General features: G+C 38.6%; 1 protein-coding gene across 4 annotated transcripts in view; it reads right to left on the reverse strand.

Annotated features, from left to right (window-relative positions):
• pex14 (peroxisomal biogenesis factor 14) overlaps nt 1-21,638 on the reverse strand; it is a 254,740-nt gene that overhangs the window by 132,713 nt on the left and 100,389 nt on the right. For all 4 annotated transcript variants that reach the window (XM_087980263.1, XM_087980262.1, XM_043676241.2 and 1 more), the window contains exon 3: nt 10,880-10,964. In XM_087980263.1, coding sequence (XP_087836389.1) covers nt 10,880-10,964 — 85 coding nt within the window. The remainder of the gene's footprint in view (nt 1-10,879; nt 10,965-21,638) is intronic.

A 21,638-nucleotide genomic window follows, 5' to 3' on the forward strand; every position in this document is an offset into this window, starting at 1 on the left:
TACCATCTCTTTTACTTTTTTAAAAAATTATTTGATTTTAAAAGAATTTCCATTCACAAAGACAGGAATTTAGCAGTACAAATAACTTCAACTTAGAGGGTGTTTTTTTTGTTGAGGAAGGCTTTAAAGAACTTATCTATAGCTATTACAATACTTTGTTGCCGGACATTGCTGGGACTGGAGGGTTTGAGTTAGAAGGAAAGGCTGAGCCTTTTTTACTGGAGAGTAGGTGATTGAGGGGTGACTTTAGAGGTTTATAAAATCATGAGGGCATACATAAGGTGAACAGCAAAGGTCTTTTCCCTAGAGTAGGGGAGTTCAAAACCTACGTCCTCTTGCTTAAGGAGAGAGGAGAAAAACTTAAAATGAACCTGAGGGGCAACTTTCTCATACAGACGGTTGCTCATATACAGAATGAACTGCCAGAGGTGGTGATGGATGCAGGTATAATTACAATATTTAAAATACTTTTGGATAAGTACAGGAATAAAAAGGTTTAGAGGTATACTGGCCAAATGCAGGCAGTGAGACTGGTTTAGTTTGGGAAATTTGGTCCACGTGGAGAAGTTGGACCACATTGTTTCCGTGCTGTGTAACTCTCTTGAATAGGAAGTTGCGACTCACTTACAGTTAGTTCATTTAAGACCTGATTTTCAGGAATACAAATGACTTTACATGAGAAGTTGCCATAAATAAATACTTCATGCTGCATAGTCGGGATAGCTGGTAGTTATACATAACTAGTCACTGTAGTATGTTTTTTAAAGGACTGTGGTAGAGAAACGTCAGTATAGGATACACTGAAATGTTCCACATTACAAACAAACAAGCTGGAACTACGCTGCCTGTGAAAAGAGAAACAAGAAATAGAAAGCAATGAAAGTGGGCAAGGAATTTAAAAAAATGGAAATCTCATCCAGAGAACAGTAGAACTTCAAGCTAGGCATTCCTGGAAAAGAAGTGGTAGTGAATTAAACAATCATACAATAATGAAGTACTGCAGATGCAGGAAATCAAATGAAACCAGAACCTGCTGAAAATACTCAGCAGGACGGCCGAGGAGGAATGGAGAGCGAAACACTGTTAATGTTTAAGGTCAATGGCCCTTCGTCAGGATAATTTTCAGAAAAGATCCATAAATTTGTTCCAGCAATGAGTCCCTAGTAAATTCGTATGTACAGTACAAGTAGTAACTGAAATCAATGGTCACATAAGGGAGTAATTTGAAGGCTGTAATCTAATTGCGGAGTTCAGATGACTGTTGGAAACTACTGGAACGACATCTGAACTTCTCTAATTCATTAAATAAGCAGTCATGATTGCTTTAAGTTGTGATTATTCTCAGCTTCATAATGCTAGACAAAGGAAATTTTGATGAATTGTGTCATAGTTGAAGAAGAAAGCTTTTAAACCTTCAACAGGTAAGCATTAGTTTTACGTTGTCTAACCACACAAACCACACTCATATCTGTGCAGTGAATACTATCCATACCCCAATTGCATCCCTAATCAGGAGAAAAATAAAAGAAACCTTTACTTCATTTTAACGGGAGTTATTTTGTTCATGGGCAGATCAGCAGAGTCAAGTCTGACATGGAACATGCTGTTGCACAGTAATAGATTTCTATCTTGGGTTTCTCTATACAATCATGTACTTTTAGTCTCTGTTTTCACTGCTTCATTACCTCAATGATACAGTGAAGTCCCAAAGCTTTTATGATTAATTAGTCCCCACAGTACGTGCTCCTTTCCGTTAAGGATTGCAAAGATTATTTAATATTACAGCTGCACTACAGCCCAGGCCTACTACCACCACAAGGGTTCAATTTATCTTTTGTAACAGGATTACAGGAATAAAAAGGTTTAGAGGTATACTGGCCAAATGCAGGCAGTGAGACTGGTTTAGTTTGGGAAATTTGGTCCACGTGGAGAAGTTGGACCACATTAGTTACACAGCACGGAAACAATCTGTAGACCGGTGCCTTCAAAAACTGTAAAAAAGAAACTAGGATGTTATAGTCAACCTTAGTTACTACAAACCCTTGTGGACGAGAACTAACTTGTATCAGGTGTTTAATCTTCAAAGGTAGAGCTCGTCTATTAGTAGCAATGGGGCTACAGCCAGGACCACAGGAAGGAACTTTGATATATTACAACAGAATTTATTAAAACAATAATCAACTATAGGCTTAATGGAACACTAAAAAAATCAAGATTTGTACTGCGCCACACATATGAGGAATTTAATTGAATAGCACAATCTATCAGAAATGATTAGAGTCAAAGAAACCATGATAAACTGATGGCCTAAAGACACAGTCTCCATTGCAAATATTACATAAACAGTCACTTAAGTCAATTAAAAAACTATAATTCCATACATCTAACTTTGGTGTCTAAGAGCTGTATAAATCTATTTATGTTATTTTGTAAACATCAGAGGCTAAAATAATAAATATAACCAACAAGAAATATGATTTTATGATGCCTCGGAGTTTTCTTATTGCAATCACTGATCTAGTCATTTGTGAGCATTCTGAAACAGACTGCGCTGATTCTCTCCATTAGTTTTACATAATGGTACCTAAAATCAATTACTAATCAACAATCTGAGTCCATCCTCATCCATATATAGCGTTATGAAGGGCCTTCCATTAGTTTTTTTTGAGGATCTGCATTTAAATGTTTCTGAAAATTCATTAATGTGAAAGACTTGCAGATGCTTGGACCTCTTTGGACTTTAAAAACATTTACTGGATAAGAAGATTAAGCTAGGAAAATAACCAGAGGCTGATAGACTTATGAATTGTCTTGGACTTGTCTCCAGAGAAGTTACATTTCTGTGTTTCTAGCTGTTATGAGCTTTGGGGCTTTTTTTTGGATATTGTTGTTGGGTTGTAGCCTTTGAAGAGGAGAAGCTACTCATCTTTCCCACCTTTTGAGACAAAACATTTTTGAGTCCATTGAGAGAGCTGGAAAACAGATGCGACAATTCTCCTGAGAAGATTCTGGAAGATGACTTCTCGACACTACCTGAACAAATTGCTTCAGAAAAAATCCTAGTAACAACCACATGTATCCAGTTAGCACTATTCTATGTGTACTAGAATATCAAACCAAAAACCACCTGGAACATTTCATCTCTTGACCTCTCTCTACAAAAATTAATAATTATTTGGCCAAAGTAATTGTAATTGTCCCTATAAAGAAGCTGATCTTTGTACGGACGGCTTCTTTATTTTTCCTGTAGCTTCAAACCATTCCAAAAACAAGAAATACTTGAAACAAAGAATTTTCATTGAATATTTACATTTCTGCAACTATAAGCTGTGTATCAAAAATCATAGAATCATACAGCAATCCCACACAGCATGAAGAAGCCATTTGGTCCATCGAGTCTGCACCAACCCTCCAAATAACATCCCAACCAGACCCAGCCAACCCACCCTACCCCTGTGATCCCACAGTCGCTGTGGCTAATCCATCTCGACTACACATCCCTGGACATTACAAGGCAATTTTGCACTGCCAACCCACCTAACTTAACCTGCATATCTTTGGATTGTGGGAGGAAACCAGAGCACCCAGTGGAAACCCACACATAGACAGGAAGAGTGTGTAAACTCCACACAGGCAGCCACCCAAGGCTGGAATCAAACCTGGATCCCTGGCACTGAGACAGCTATGCTAACCACTGAGCCACTGTGGCGCCCAACAAATGCACCTAATTGTACAGTTAATAATACTGGCAAGCTCAGCAAATTTCACCAACAGGTGAACCTGAAAGAATGGGTTGGGAGGGGAAACAAGAGGAGTGGCGCCATTTTATTTTGTTGGACACATGATGTGCCCTCTGCTACTCGAATGCAAGTACACTGCGACACTGAATATCAGATTCCCCTGCATCATTGAAGCACAGCGCAATAAAATGTTGCAGTTATAAAGAGTTTCCATTTTCTGATCAGATCTACACAGAGCTTAAAACCAATTAAACATGAAATATCAGAATTCACAGATCAATTTCCTGACCCAGAATCCATGAGTGGAAAAGCCCCAACAGCACACTTTACTAAAGCCAAACAGCTAATTGCCAGCAGCCTGCATGCCTCTGACTGTCCCTGTTTCCTGCTTCTGACATACAGCAAATTTAAGTGGCTTTTAAGACACCGAGTGGTAGCTTTCTACAAATTAATTTCAAAGTCTGTGAAAAGATTTGTAGCTCGGATGCTCGTTGTTGTGGTTCTGTTCGCCGAGCTGGGAATTTGTGTTGCAGACGTTTCGTCCCCTGTCTAGGTGACATCCTCAGTGCTTGGGAGCCTCCTGTGAAGCGCTTCTGTGATGTTTCCTTCGGCATTTGTAGTGGTTTGAATCTGCCACGCTTCACAGGAAGCTTCACAGGAGGCTCCCAAGCACTGAGGATGTCACCTAGACAGGGGACGAAACGTCTGCAACACAAATTCCCGGCTCAGCGAACAGAACCACAACAACGAGCACTCGAGCTACAAATCTTCTCACAGACTTTAAACACCTACGGGCGAGAGTCGCTAAGACAAGCCAGGAAGTGGGAATCCTGTACCAACCGGCTAAGCGCCACATACAAACAACTCCGGTTCCTGCATGAATGCCGAAGTGGCAGATTCAAACCACTACAAATGCCGGAGGAAACATCACAGAAGACAAAAAGTGTAGATAATATCAATAACCACTTGAAGGTGGCAGGGCAAATTGATAACGCAGTTAAGAAAATATAAAGGATAGCTTTATAAACAGCAGCATGGAATACAAAAACAAGGAAGTCATGCTAAACATTTACAGGATCACTGGTAAAGGTCTCAGCTGGAGAAATGTATACAATTCTAGGCACCCCCGCACTTTAGGAAGGATGTCAAGGCTCTGGAGAGGGTATATGTTTACCACAATGCTACCAGGGATGGGGTGTTCAGCTTTGAAGAGATTAGAATAGCTAGGATTGATCTTCTTAGAGCAGAGCAGGATGAGAAGAAACTTAATAAGTTATGTTAAAAATCATGAGTGGATTTCAAGGACCAAGTCAGTCAGTAACAAGAGATCAGAGTTTTAAAATCTATGTAGGGCACATTAGGATAATTTTCTTCACGTATTACATCTCACATTTCCAGAATATGTGGTGAAAACAGATTTCAAATATTTTTGAAAAGACAATTTGTTACGTACAGTACTTGAAGAGGACCAGTTTACGGATTCACGAGTAAGTCGTAGGATGTGAAACTAAATTGGACAGCTCTTTTCAATACTGGCACAGACAATTGACTGAATGGTCTCCTGCGCTGAGAGACTGGATGATTCTATTATGTAGTCAAATAGTGTGCTGACACTCTTTATCTTACAGACTCCCTCCTAGTTGTGAATTATTATATTTATAGATAGTATTTTTGCAAAGTTGATTACATGCAAATACAGTAGTTATGAATTACAGGCAAATATAATTATTTACATCTTTGATGTAGATCTATGGATTTACAAAACAGTCACAATATAATTTATTGCTGTTCAGTTTGAGCTAAACACAGCAATGTTAAAAAAAAAGGTACATCTAAAGACTTATAGACCTTATTGCATAGCTCATAAATTGCCTGTCATCTATATGTGCTCACTTTTAAAGTTTCAGTTTCTATTCAGTTCTTATTCAGTTCATCTTATTAAAAAAAATGGCGAATAGCCTTTAATGGTGCTCCTGATATATCAGATAACACCATGTTTTAAAGTGATTGGAGTACCGAACCATGCAATACATACATTATATTGTTATATGGAATCTGTTTAATATATCCTATTCCTTTCAGGTCAGGAAGTAAAATAAGTGTGAATAAAAGCACACTGAGGTCACTTCAAATTCAATGTTATTAGCTGTGGGGCATCTGGCAATTAGAATGGACTTGTAAGCTGCATTATTGCAATTCAGAAAGAGCCAGCATTTTAAAACTTCTTTACCTTATTAATAAGTTGTGACATGTGATGGACCACTTAAATACATACCTAGCCGATCTCCTGTAACACTGTAAAAGGTTCTTTGCAGGATATGCTGTTCTAAAAAAACTAGATTGCCTGATTTTTAGAAAATTCTTATGATGGAATTGTAACAAATTAGATGTGAGGAATATTAGAGGCACACTGCGCAAGGCACGTTTCATAAGGAAGATTATGGGAGATCAGGCATAATTTTGTTCAACTGTAATAGGAGGGAAAATTTAAGAATATAAATGTGAACTTTATGGGAGGGTTTTCATTTCATCATTGTATCAGATGAAATGTTAAACAATCATTAAGTATTAATTATGTTGCAGTGGGAGACATTTGATGAAGTGGCAAGAGAAGACTGCCATTTGCTCTTAAACGTGACAACTATAAATGCACTGAATTACTTGAAAAACCAGAGATACATTCACCTTTCCTGCTGACGTTATGATTTATAGGAGAATAAAAATATGATTCCTTACACTAAAATGGAATCAGTTGAGTAGGTGACTAGCATGTCACTGAAATGGGTGAGAAGGGACTTTTGGAAGAACCATTAAAAATAGGAAGAATGGGTGACTATGTGGAGGGAGAGAAAAGATTAAGTCAGTGACAGACAATCAAAAGAGCTAGATTTGGGTCGGGAGTAAGAAAGTTAAATGTACAGTAAAGCTTTGCAATCACCTACCCCAAGGGACAAAGGTCAACACTGCACTTTTATATTTACTTTGTCATCCAGCTGGTAAAGTTAAAGGACCAATTGTAATGTAATAATAATGGCAAAAGCAAAGGACAGCAGATAATTAAGAAATTAAATAGAAATTTGATTAGATTCAGCTGTAAGAAAGTGATAAAAGTAGTGCAGCCAGGCTTGATGAAAACAAGCTGAAAATGTGTTGCTGGAAAAGCGCAGCAGGTCAGGCAGCATCTAAGGAGCAGGAGAATCGACGTTTCGGGCATGAGCCCTTCTTCAGGAATCTGCCTGACCTGCTGCGCTTTTCCAGCAAAACATTTTCAGCTCTGATCTCCAGCATCTGCAGTCTTCACTTTCTCCTTGATGAAAACGAGCACCAAACACAGTATTTTTATCATACTGAAGTCATCCCTCCAATGTTACACAGCCTAACACTCAACTGCAAACTGAATTACCCCATCATCTTTGATTCTTCATCTGGTAAAGCAATCCAAATGTTTATCATGCTTAGAGCAAACACAATTTTCTATGATCTGTTTTAAATTTCCTTTTCAGTAATTTAAATTAATGTTCTCCTGGTTTGAATAACAAAGTAATGTTCAAGTTAATTTTTTATATTTTTTTAATATATATATATATATATATATATATATATATATAAACATTGAATACTTTACATATTTAAAACAAACCTCCATCTTGTCACCCCTTCAATTTTCGTTCATGCTTATGTGCAACCTTCCAGCTCATTCTCTTTATCTTTGAAGGTTATTCTTTCGGTTTTACTCTGAATTCCAAAAACAGTGGAATTGGAAGAACAACTTTATTCGAAGAATCCACTAATGCTGGGTGTCTGCAAAATTCCCAATTCATGCATTTGCTATATACTACCAGACTGATTCCTGAACAGCAGGACTGACACAGGAAGAGAGACTGGATCGGTTAGGACTATATTCACTGCTTATAGAAGAACAAGGGAGGAATCTCATTGAAATCTATAAAATTCTAAAGGGACTAGACAGGGTAAAAATAGGGTGTTCCTGATGGTGAGGGAATCACAGTCTAAGAATAGGCCATAGGCCATTTAGGACTGAGATAAGGAGAAATTTCTTCACCCAAAAAGTGGTGAGCCTATGGAGTTCTCTGCCACAGAAAACAGTTGAGGCCAAAACACTGGAAGTTTTCAAGGAGGTGTCAGATGTAACTCTCAGGGCTAAAGGATCAAAGGGTTCAGGGAGAAAGTTGGAATGGTCAACCATAATCATATTGAATGACAGAACAGGCTTGAAGGACTGAATGGTCCACCCCTGCTCCTATTTTCTATATTACTATATTAAGCAAATGGATCAGCAATGTGGAAAGATTGAAGTGAGCTACCAATGACTGAGGTAATGATCTATTCTCTCGTCAACAGTTTGCTTTGGAAGATTTTTTTTTTAAAATGTTCTTTGGAAATCATCTAATATTTATTGTCCAATCAGTGTTGGGCTGGAATCACAGACCAGAATGGGTGGAAGTGGGCAAGTTCCTTTCCCACAAGAACAATTGAGAACTAATTAGGCACTGCCAATCACCTAGCACGTTTAAAGGGATCAGCTTGATTATATAAACGCAGAAACTACAGTTTGCTATGGTGATGTTTGATCTCTCAACCTCTCATTTGCTTGTCTATAACACAATAACCACCAGGTTATCATACCCAATAGCCCATGACAAGCAACATGAGTTTGACTGGGACAACACTACTATTATAGGACAAGCAAAACAGAGAACAGCCAGGGAATTCCTCGAGGCATAGCACTCATCCACAGATTCAAATCAATAAGCACATCGACCTGGACCCAATATACCGGCCACTGCGGCGAACAGCTGGAACTGACAACCGGAAGCGGCAGATACAAATCACTATAAATGCCGGAGGAAACATCACAGGAGCGCTTCACAGGAGGCTCCCAAGCACTGAGGATGTCACCTAGACAGGGGACGAAACGTCTGCAACACAAATTCCCAGCTTGGCGAACAGGACCACAACAGCCCAGACAAGAGTGCAAAGATGTGATATGAACTCCTTAGGGGATCGTGGTTCAAGTTTTTTTCATGGGATGTGAATGTCACAGCATTTGGTGCCTGTTCCTAACTGTCCTTGAATTGAGTGGCTTGTTATGGCATTATTGAGAGCAATTAAGAGCTAACCACAGTGCAATTTAAAGTCACATGTAGGCCAAACTGGGTAACAATGACAGACGACTCAGGATCATTAGAGAGCCAGATATGTTTTTACAATAACCAATGATACTTTCAAAGTGAAATGGGACCAGTTTGTAATTCTGGATTTATATTAATTAAGTTTAAACTCTACCTTGATTAAATGTGAACCCATGTCCCCAGAGCAATAGCTTGGGTCTCTCGATTACTAGGTCAGTAATGGAACACATTTTAGCAACATGTATCTTTGTAATAGAATTACTTTTTTTAAAGTCACTAATCAAAGCCTGCCATTAATCATACTAAGTATGCTTGAGTTTTAAAGATGCCTATGCAAGACTAGCTCAACATATAGCACTGGAATTATTAATAAAACACTTATACTTTCTGAGCGCAGAAGTATTAGGGGAAACCAACTGATGCCAGACACATCCCTCCAGTAATGAAACTTCATAAAATTCCTTACCATGGAGGTGGGAGTAATGCATAGTGGTATCAGGCAGTTCAGAACTAAGAGGTAACTAAATTCATGATCAAAAACATTTTTAGAAAGTCTTTAAAGATGATCGGGGTGGAAATATTTAAAAGGAGACCAAATTGCAGTAGTCATATAGTTGGAAGTTCTCTTCTCAAAGGTGGAACACAGGGAGAGGAATGTAAATATACCAGAGTAGGAAGAAAAGAGGCTATGTTCTGGTGTTAAACTTGAAAAGATAGTGAATTGAGAGATTGGAGCAAGATGATAGAAGGACTCAAATGCATTGATCAAGTAAATGTACTGCGGGACAGGGAATCAACAAAAGCCCATGAAAAGAAGCAATGAGAGCGTACATATATTTGTTTAGGATAGGAGTCTCAAAGTTCTGTAAGAACCTCAACCAACAATCTTGTGAATAAAGATCTCAGCAACAGCAGTCATGAAAAACACACAGGCAGGCAATATTCCAGATTTGGAAGTAGCAGCCTTCACTACTGAACAGTTCCCAGCAGTACAGAACTCATGCCTTCCAACGAAAAGATCATAAGCGAGACTTCAACAAAATCATAAGAACTTTTACCATCACATTATAATGCGCCAAAAACTACCAATATATTCCAGATTTTAAAATATCTAAAGAGGGACATACATCTCCCTATGTCACTTAAAAAGGGAATTCCTCCTACAATTGGAAAAATGTTTGCTCTGTTCCCAAATCCAACCATTCTATTGCCCCTCTGACTATAGCAAGGTTTTTTTTCCTTCACAGGATATGGACATTACTGAATAGGCTGCATTTATTGCCCAACTCCAATTGCCCAGACGGCATTTAACAGCAACCCACACCGACTGTCGTCTGGACGCATGTGTCGACCAGACCAAGGAAGGAAGGCAGTTTCCTCCTCTAAAAGACATTTGTGAACTACCTTTTTTTTCCCTGCAATCATTGGTCTTCACTGGAATTTTAATTCCAGATTTATATTGAATTCAAATTCCACCATCTGCCATGGCAGGATATGAACCTGGGTCCATGAAACACTACTTGGGTCCCTGGATTAATAGTCTAGCAATAACAACACTGGACCATTGCTTCTCCTTTGCAACACAAAAAGAAACTATACTTTCATTAATACAAATCATTGAGGTGACGTTTGCATTTTCCATCAGTAAATGTATTACTGCCTTTCCTCTGTTTGCAAACTTTATCATACATACTCTCTTTAAAAGAAATATAAAAAAAACAAATCAAAGTTCTGAACAGTATTGTCAAGATTTCATTGCTGCCAAATTTAAATTTTTTTCAATGAATTTCTTCCACAGTACAAGCAATTAACTTCCCAATAACCTACGTTCAAAGGCATGTGATCCACGTTCAGGCCTGACCTCGGAGCAATATTTTGCAGAAATATGACCTCACATTTAAGATTATTGACACATACATACTGCAGGATTGTCAACCACCATCTCTGCTCAACTTTGATTTGGGGTTTAGGAGGAAGCAAACATACCTTTTTTCTTTAGGAAGGATTTTCTTGTTGCTAATGGACTCTGACGAACTCTTTGGTTCTGTAAAAATTTCACTGCAGTAGCAATCTGTGGATTGTGAGAAATAAGATACTCCATTCAGTTAGTGAAGATTAAAATTTTGCTGGTGTTCAACATAATTTATGACTTTGTGCATTGTGTTTACAAATCGCCATCCCAAAAGCAAACATGCAGTGTACAAATCATATCAGCAAACTTTAACCAACCAGCATGTTTGAACTTTATTTGGTGAGCTCAGTGGTTAAAATCACATGTGTACCTTGCTATAAAATATTGTTCAAAAGAACTTAATCCATTATAGACTGGAATGGTCCCAGGGTTCATGCTCCATATGGATTAGCTGATCTCAGCTATAACCACAGGCAGGTCATTGCAATCGCCTTTATGGATCTTGGGTTAACAAAAGAAGCAGAATCACAGAAATAAGGAGAGAATAAGCTGCAAATACCCAACAGGTAAGGCAATATCTATGGAGAAAATAAATTTAAGACTTAGATTTATTCTTTTCCATATTTGAATAAGAAGTTTCAGATGTTCTTTCTTTTGATTTGATCATCTGAAACAAATTACAATATTTCATTTCCTTGATGTCATTTTTCTTCAGCCAGTAATTCCAATCCATCTTCCCATTTCTCTGTTATCAAGTCCTGCTTTATATAAAAATTCAGACTAGCTCCCAGGTTAACTTTTCCTATGAAGAAATTCTTTTATCCCTGTAAATTCCCCTCCCCATGGATACCTTTGTTTAGGGGTGTCTCCAGGATCTAGACCATGACCTCACTTTCCTCATGAGTGGCATAACCCTTTAGATTCTTGATTTTCTATGAAAATTGGCATCTACAAGCAAACGTCTAATGCATCTATTACACTCACCCCGCAACTCACCCATTTTATTTCATTTTACCATTATCGCTGTGCGATTGTTATTTCTACACTAACATTTCTGTGTCAGTTTGTGCATTCAGATTGACAGCTTTTGTCCAATTCTTGTTGCAGAGAATCTGCCCACTGCATTTTTTCTCATTTCAATATTTGCCCCTTCTACCTTACTCGTTTACATTCTTCCCCGCTGTCCTATAACCCCTCTTACATTATACAGGGTTCAAAATTTGTGAGAAGACTTGTAGCTCAGGTGCTCGTTGTTGTGGTTCTGTTCACCGAGCTGGGAATTTGTGTTGCAGACATTTCGTCCCCTGTCTAGGTGACATCCTCAGTGCTTGGGAGCCTCCTGTGAAGCGCTTCTGTGATCTTTCCTCCGGCATTTGTAGTGGTTTGAATCTGCCGCTTCCAGTTGTCAGTTCCAGCTGTCCACTGCAGTGGTCGGTATATTGGGTCAAGGTCGATGTGCTTATTGATTGAATCTGTGGATGAGTGCCATGCCTCTAGGAATTCCCTGGCTATTCTCTGTTTGGCTTGTCCTATAATAGTAGTGTTGTCCCAGTCGAACTCATGTTGCTTGTCATCTGCGTGTGTGGCTACTAAGGATAGCTGGTCGTGTCGTTTCGTGGCTAGTTGGTGTTCATGGATGCGGATCGTTAGCTGTCTTCCTGTTTGTCCTATGTAGTGTTTTGTGCAGTCCTTGCATGGGATTTTGTACACTACATTGGTTTTGCTCATGCTGGGTATCGGGTCCTTCGTTCTGGTGAGTTGTTGTCTGAGTGTGGCTGTTGGTTTGTGTGCTGTTATGAGTCCGAGTGATCGTAGTAGTCTGGCTGTCAGTTCGGAAATGGTCTTGATGTATGGTAGTGTGGCTAGTCCTTTGGGTTGTGGCATGTCCTCATTCCATTGTCTTTCCCTTAGGCATCTGTTGATGAAATAGCGCGGGTATCCGTTTTTGGCAGATACATTGTATAGGCGCTTCACAGGAGGCTCCCAAGCACTGAGGATGTCACCTAGACATGGGACGAAACGTCTGCAACACAAATTCCCAGCTTGGCAAACAGAACCACAACATTATACAGGGTGCGAATGCATATGTTAATAGGATGATATAGAAGATGATGTAACATGGACATCAGCAGTCACTGTTGTTGAGACTCAGACAGGAAGGAATAACCACATTTGAGAGATGGAATAAAAAAAGGATTCGATATAATAGAATTTTAATAAACAAGTTTACTGCAACTCCAGACAGTCAGACAATAGACCTTCTTCAGTAAGACAGGGGCAAAGATGCAGACTCAAAGGAGGGACAGTCTAGTCTAAATCAGCAGCCCCCTACAGCATCCGACTGAATCCTGACACCCAGATCCCATGGTAGGCAGTATCCATGGTATCAGCTCAAACCATCAATATTAGGACATTTATACAAGTTTAACTCGGATCAAAGCTACCTCATTTGAACAGTCTCTTTTACCTCGAAATCTGCCCATCAACCCATAGAATTCTCTTTAACGTAATTATAAACCCACAACAGTGCAAATCATTAAACAAAAATAACGGATGAGTATTCTCATTAATTTGAAAATATCTTATGGATAGATACCCGACAGCATCTGCGAGCACTTTTGTGAGTTAGCGAGCTTTACATATAACAGGAAACATGTGAGTTTTGATACCACAAAGCTGAACGTGCCCAGATGGAAACTGTTTTTGATAGATCCCTTAGAGGGGGAATTGTTGTGAAGTAAGGAATTCAAAAGTGCATATTTTTCATTACATATCTTCCACTTCCTTTTTGCTTTATCTGCAGACTGTATCTTGTGCTTTAAAGCCATGCAACACACAAGAACCTTATCACAACTGTAAACAAACCTGTCATTTTTCTAATTGCAATTTAGAACCTTTATTGAAAAATAGATGTCAACGTCAGCAGTAAACAGAAAATCAACTGCCAAATCTATGCAGTCCATTATGACATTTGAGCACATCCATATGATACAGGCTGAGTAAACAGACTTGATTAGATTTTTTTTAGGCAAGCTTTATATTACACAATGTAGTAGAATGACAAAGAGATATCATTTAGGAAAAGTTGTCTGGGCATAAAATGCATTACTCAATGCAAAGGAAAATTAAAGCAACTGTAGCCAAAACATTCAGTTCTGACACCTGTGGTCAGTCTGATTCAATTTTTAAAATTTTCTATAATTATTTAAAAGGTTTTGATCGACATTTTTTGTTTAAAACATAGCTGATTTCAGAAAAAGACTGTCAAATTGCAAGGAAGTAGTCGTTAGTAATTTATTTAGAGACACCTTGTTAAAAAAGGAATATCTGAAATGAAGCTTAACTACTGAAAAGCAAAGTAAACGATAAGGTTTTGAAACTACGAGTGTCCATCTTTGGAGGAGTACTTTACATTGCAAGTAAAATGAAAGCACTACTCAATCAATAGGTTACACCACAATTGTGTTTCAAGACTAAATTATTTCACCATAATGCTCCTTAAACTGTCAGATTTCTATTTGGATTTGTCATTCCTTTAGCTGGATATTTAACGCCCAACTTCTTTTGGTCCCCACCTCCCCCATTCAACTAACATTTATCGAAGTTTGAAGGCTTTCTATTTGTAAGGATTTGTAATGGACTGCAGGAACAGAAGGAAGTCTAATTGGCAACAGCTTTAATGTAAACACTCTGTTCAACCCATCCAACCTCAAAATAAAACTCCACATATGTATTTAGTTTAGAGAATCATTTTAGCTGGTCCCCAGAAGTCAACAGATTCATCTGCAATTGCTCAAAAATCACAAATTAATGTACTGGATTAGTTAGATGGCAAATGTTGTTCTGAAATATACTCTTGTGTGAAGGATAGAATTTCTGAAGCTTTGATTGATTGCATTTCCTTTGTCACAGGAGGGAAGGGGCAAATGTTCCTGCTTTTGCCTACTATATTGCACATATTAAATTTTACTTTAAAACCAGTATAACACAAAATAGTACAGATCTGGAAAATAACTGGCAGATTATTAATGACAAACTATACATTTTTTTTAAAAAAGCTTATAAATGTCTAACACATGTTTTGCCCTTTGCACTGACGTCATGGCTGACTACATGCAAATTTGTCTAATTTACACCTGAATGGTTCAAATTTCATATCCACGAAACTGCAGCAAATTACAAACAAATATGTCATACACCAAACCATTAACAATGAGCAAGTGGAAATGAAAGCCACCAGTCATCAAGGTCAATGAATGACAAACTATAAGGGGTCAGTAAGCAACAGCTATTACTATTTTTTTAAAAAGGGCAGTGATTAAATTGTTCAATTTGCTTTGATTAAACAAACCTATCCAGTATGACAGCCAGGAATGCCTCTTAAAAAACATTTCCAATCAAAGATCAATGACTACATTAGGTAAATCAGCCTCTCCGGCCTATCACTGGTAACAGAAGAATTTAAAATGGTTGCCAACATGTTCTACTTAGCTAGCTCAGTTGGCTGGATGGCTGGGTTGCAATACAGAATAAAAGCAACAGCTTGGGTTCAATTCTAGCCCCAACTGAGGTTACTGCAACTAATTCTTTTCCTCAATATCTTCCTTTGCCATCAGGTTAAACCATCACCATTCATCTCTAATGACAGAGTAGCCCTATTTTCCAGTAGTAGTTTAGCAAATTTACCTTTAACTTAAAAATGATTTTGCAGTATATTTGAAGAAAAATGCAACTAAATAATATGTTTAGTTTTTTTTGCTTTCATAGATCAGAGATACACAGCACGGAAACAGATCCTTCTGTCCAACTAGTCCATGCCGATCAGATGTCCCAAGCCACTATGCTATAACCAGATAGGCAATAAAGGTGTTCCTTGTGTCACATGCAGACATTTATTTACGCAGAAAGTATGACTGTAAAGGAACAAAATTAATCAATCTGCAGTTTAAGAAAATTTCAACAGTTTATTCTAAAAAAAGGAAATTGCTTCAATCTGTATTTCCATCCTTTTTTTCAACAGCCCAGCACAGCTCTAACCCTTCCTTTGGAAAGTTCAATGAATCATATTTAAATAGGTATCTCCAAATGTTAGTGGTAGAAATTCCCTGAATAATTTCAAATATTTTTTCCACAAACTCTTGAAATACCGAAACATTCAAGGCTATGAGCCTAGCACAAGAAAGTGGGACCAGTGTAGGAAATAGCATATTTTTGCAGCACAGACTTGATGGGCCAAAGGGCCTCTTCTGTATTGTATGATTCTCTCTTAAGCAGGTAAATGCTGATAATCTCTGTTGACGAGGTAACTTTGAACCTTCCATCTTAACCGTAGCCCTTTTTCTTAAACTGAAAAAAGAAAGGATGACTTTGGTAAGAGAAATTAATGCAAGTCACACAACTGGATCATGACGTTACTTGGTAGTCTGTCCTCACCAAAAAGGTGTGATCACTATCATGTATATATTGCACATATTAAAATTTATTTTAAAACCAGTGCAACATGAAATTATACAGATCTGGAAAATAACCAGAAAATTATTCACTGAAAAATGCCCTCGCTCTTCATATTATCTATGCCGCTAATGACTTATAAACATCTATATAGTCACCCCTCAACCTCCTACACTCCAGTGAAAAAAGGTCCCAGCCTATCCAGCTTATTGTTAATAACTCAAACCCTTCATTCCCAGCAACACCCTGGAAAATCATTTCTGAACCTTTTTCAATTTAACAATATCCTTCCTATAACAGGGCAATCAGAACTGCACATACTACTCCAGAAGACACCTCACCAAAGTCCTGTACAACCTCAACATGACATCCCAAACCCTACATTCAAAGGTCTGAGCAACGAAGGCAAGTGTGGTAAATGCCTTCTTAACCATCCTGTCTACCTGTGATGCAACTTTCAAAAAACTATACACCTGAACCCCTCGGTGTCTCAGTTCAACAAAACTATCCAGGGGCCTACCATTAACTGTATGATCCTGCCTTTGTTTGTTTTACCAAAATGCAATAACTCACATTTATCCAAATTAAACTCCATCTGCCGCTCCTCATTCCATTGACCAAACTGATCAAGATCTGTTTGTAACCTTCTGCATTGTCCACTACACCACCAATATTTGGTGTCATTTGCAAACTTTACTGACCATGTCTCCTATATTCTCATCCAATTCAGTTATATAAATGACAAACAAAAGTGGATCCTGTATCAATCCCTGTGGCATACCACCGGTCACACGCCTCCAGACCAAAAACAACCCTTCACCACCACCCTTTATCTCCTACTGTCAAGCCAATTTTGTATTCAATTGGCAAGCTTACTCTGAATCAAATGTCATCTAAACTTTATTAATCAGTCTACATGCAGAACCTTGTCAAAGGCTTTACTAAATTCCATATAAACAACGTCTACCACTTTACACTCAATCTTTTTGGTTACTTCCTCAAATAACTCAATCAAGTTTGAGGGACACAATTTCCTTGCACAAAACCATGCTGACTATCTCTACTCAATCTTTGCCTCACCAAATGCATGTAAATCATATCTTTCAGAATCACCTCCAATGACTTACCCATCACCAAAGTCAGCTCACAGGTCTATCATTCCCAAGCTTCTCCTTACCGCTTTTCTTTAAAATAAAAAGGCACATTAGCCACCCTCCAGTCCTCTGGCACCTTAACCATGGTTGTAGATGATACAATTTTTTTCTGCTAGGGAAGAAATTGCAGGGCCCCTCATGCAAACAGTAATAAAACATCACAGCTAACATTCAGCATTTAATTAAAGTGGACACACGCAGATCAACATACACATATCAAATAAATATGAAAATCCGTTTATCAAAAAAATTTGTAAACATATTATTTCATGTAGTTCTCAACCAAGCTCTATCTACGAATTCCCCAGAGGTAGAGGACTCAGTCAAGCCCTCTCAACCTGCTTCCCAGCGCAGGAAGGCCACTCATGAGCTCTGCTGTACACTGTCCCACATAAGGACAGGAACCTAGGTACAGGCCTGAGAGAAGCCTTGCAGCTGCAGTCCCTATTGGTGTAAATATAGGACAAGCAACCTCTCATTCATGACCTGCAGCCCAATAAAATGCCTACAAAGCCATCTTCACACACTGGTTGGGTCCATCACTTACTTCCATTCTGAGAGATCCCGACTGACAAGCCAGACATGACTGGAGCAGGACACCACCTGGGCTTTAGGAGGTGTAAAGCACAGCCTCAGAGGAGGGGGAAGCACTAACTAAACTGATGCAGCTTACAGACAGAATAATTAGTTAAAATGTGTTCCCATTGATCAAGATTTGATTTTCTCTGGTATACTATACTAACAATGTTATTACATACCAACACAATTCAATATCATGTATTCAAAGTAAAACCCATTGAAGCTGTTGGCTTAATTACTACTAATTTATTCTCATCATAACTACTAGCCTATATTTATAATTATAAACATTGACAATTGTGGATGTTCTTATTTTTATTTCTGAATGAGGCATTAGGTAGTCACTTCCAAAAGGTTCTATTACATATTAGCTAGAGGGGTCAGGCTTCAAAGAAAACTATGCAGTATCTATACTTCTGCAAAGATTTGTTTCTGTAAAGGTGACCCTTTCTATCGAATTGATATATTACAGATTAGTAAAATCAAATTATTTTAGGAAATACTCTCATGTTTTATAGAACATTAATTTAAATTACAAACTGGTTACCAAATTCAAAGGCTACAAAACCTAAATAAACTTTATAAAAGATAGATGGAATGAAGTAACTATAAATTTCCATCTGTTTGCACATTAACAACAAAGCGAACACACACGCGCGCACACAAAACAATAATCATGGTGCTCCCCCTAGCTGAGGCTCATCTTCTCCTTTCAAGCAGAAAGCAGAATGTACCCAGGTGCTTTGAATCGACTGCAGCTATTGGGTTAGCTTATGAAAATGGCACTTTTTCACTAATGGCAATGCTCCTGCAAACCAATTATCCTGTAACACCTCAATCAATTATAACTCAATTCAGTTGTTTGTAACTGTGTCCATTTATAGTGTTATACATCATAATATCTCACTTCCTTTAAGGGGGCAGGGAAAGATAGGTTGTTGCTCAGTTAACTCCTCATTTGCCACATTATTTTTGCACCTCTCAAAGTTCACATAGCCTAGATAGGTTTAATCAAGCAATACTAACCAAAACAAAAAGGCATGTGAATGAGCTGCAGCTGTGTCATGTTCATATTTTGTTAGAAGCATGTTTGGTGAGTAGGATAAATTTATATTGCACGTATCACAATGCTGTTTCTTGGTCTTGCTCATCCCATACTTATATCGAAGGCCCAATTTTAATTATTGCCGTGAGTATCTACATTCCTTACATGACAATAAGAAAATCTTTTCAAAAAATTTCAAACTTTCATCAAACGTTTTCCAATAGCATCACGTTCTGCCATAATATCAGAAATGGCAGTCATGCAGGATACCTCTAGCAGTCAGAAAGTAACCACTACTGGGACCCAAATAACCTCCATCAGTAGTCTGCAGTAATTAATAACCATGGAATATCACAGGAGAAAGCTTTCATGGGATTAATGTAACTTTACAGAACATTGGAACAAAAGTTCATAATTTAAGGGCACATTCGCACAATGGCTAGTGCAAGCCTAGGCTCAGCAGTTATGTTCTCACCTCTCAGTCGAACATTGTAGGTTCAAACCACAAGAGAGTTCCAGAGACCTGTACACATAACTCTCTCTGACACCTCAGTGCAGAACTGTGGGAATATGCATTATCACAGGAGCTGTACTTTAGGTGAAAGGTTAAAATAGACTCATTCTCTCTTTTATCCTGGCATGAAGATCCCAGAGCAAAATACAAGGAAGATCAAGGCATTTCTTCCAGTACATCCCAGAACAGATTATCTGGTCATTCATTTAATTTCTATTAGTGGGATCTTGCTTTGTCTAAATTAATAACCACATTACTCCAATACATCAGTGATTACAAATCAGCAGCTGGGAAGCACTCTAATACATCCTGAGACACTAAAAAACATGCTTATTTTGCATAACAGTTGTGCAAATAAATCCAGAGTCCAGGCCCAGACACTACAACAAAGATCTTTGAAGATGTGACTCTTACTCAGTTATATTTAATATGCAGTTTGAATTTTCATCTCCCAGGTATTGACAATGACTTTGATTGTCTGTGAAACTGAAACTCCTCCAGGTTAATGCTAAACTCGCAGTGCATCATAAATTACACTCCCCACCGTAATAAATAAGCAGAATGTTTTAAATGAAAGCTGTTGAGAACAAAGGTTCCAACTTAATGTTCAACGTACATATCAGTCAAAATTAGAACCAAGGTCTTAACTGCAACCTTTTAGCTCAGTCTTTCACACAGTCAGGACTGCACTGCTGAATTGATCAAAGTCCCACTCTATTGGGTGGAATTTGAAAGACGATCAGCTGGTGAATTCCACTGAAAGAAATCACAATCTCTGCCCCAACTTTTGGCCTAGCCACCAAGTATCAGAATTAGCAACAGTCTTAGATACTATTCACTCCCACTGCTGGCTAAAAGTTGGAAGCAATCACAAGTGTTCTGTGGCAAAATAAAGAAACAGGATGTGAAAAATTCTGGTGCCAGCTATACTGAGATAACACGGCTCGGCAACTCATACTAACACTGTGTTATCTCCCCACTCAGAATCCCTTCTGAGATATAGTCAAGCTGTCATTGATAACTCAGGAACCAAGGAATAAAACAAGCGATGAATGAAAGCTTCTCAAGAAAAGAATTTTTGCCAAACTAACTTAGCTATTTTGAAAACCAATTTTTTCATGGCTGATTGAACACAATTTTCCTAAAATTATTAGCTGTTAGCCTAAATCTAGGTTATCTTTAGGATGAATGTTCAGACCTTCAGGAGGGTGCACAGGAGATTTGTCATTATGATGCCAGGGAAGATGATCATCAGTTATGTGAAAAGAGTACAGAAGCTGGGATTGCTCTTCTTAGAGAATAGGAGGGTAACAGAGACATTTAACAGAGAAGTTTACAAAAGAAAGTCTTTTTTAACACAATAAATAAGGAAAAAACTGACAGGAGTGCCAGTATCAAAAGACAAAGATTTAAGCTGGTGCATCTATTGTCAACTGCAACTAGCCACCAAAGCATAGAGACATGGAGATGGCCATCAGAGCCTGTGCACACGCAGATCGCCAGAGTCAGTGTAAATGCAGATCGCCATCAGGCCCATGTACATACAGATCAGCATCAGAGCCCATGCACACTCAGATCACCATCAGAACCCATGTACACCCAGATTGCCATCAGAGACAGTGTACACGCAGATTGCCATCAGAGACAGTGTACACGCAGATCGCCAGAGGCCGTGTACACGCAGATAGCCAGAAACCGTGTACACGCAGATAGCCAGAGACCGTGTACATGCAGATAGCCAGAGACCGTGTACATGCAGATAGCCAGAGACCGTGTACATGCAGATAGCCAGAGACCGTGTACATGCAGATAGCCAGAGACCGTGTACGTGCAGATAGCCAGAGACCGTGTACACGCAAATCACCAGAGACAGTGTACACGCAGATTGCCAGAGCCCATGTACATGCAGATAGCCATCACAGCCCGTGTACACGCAGATCCCCATCAGAACCAGTTTACATACAGATGCCCATCAGAACCCATGTACACGCAGATTGCCAGAGCCCATGTACATGCAGATCGCCATCAGAGCCTGCAATGATGAAGATGGCCCCTGTGACCAGACATTTGTTGTCAGTATGCTTCTACAT

Source organism: Chiloscyllium plagiosum, unplaced genomic scaffold (genome assembly GCF_037043375.1).
Source record: "Chiloscyllium plagiosum isolate Xiang-an unplaced genomic scaffold, Cpla_swu_hap1 HiC_scaffold_37, whole genome shotgun sequence".
NCBI classification, from domain to species: Eukaryota; Metazoa; Chordata; class Chondrichthyes; order Orectolobiformes; family Hemiscylliidae; genus Chiloscyllium; species Chiloscyllium plagiosum.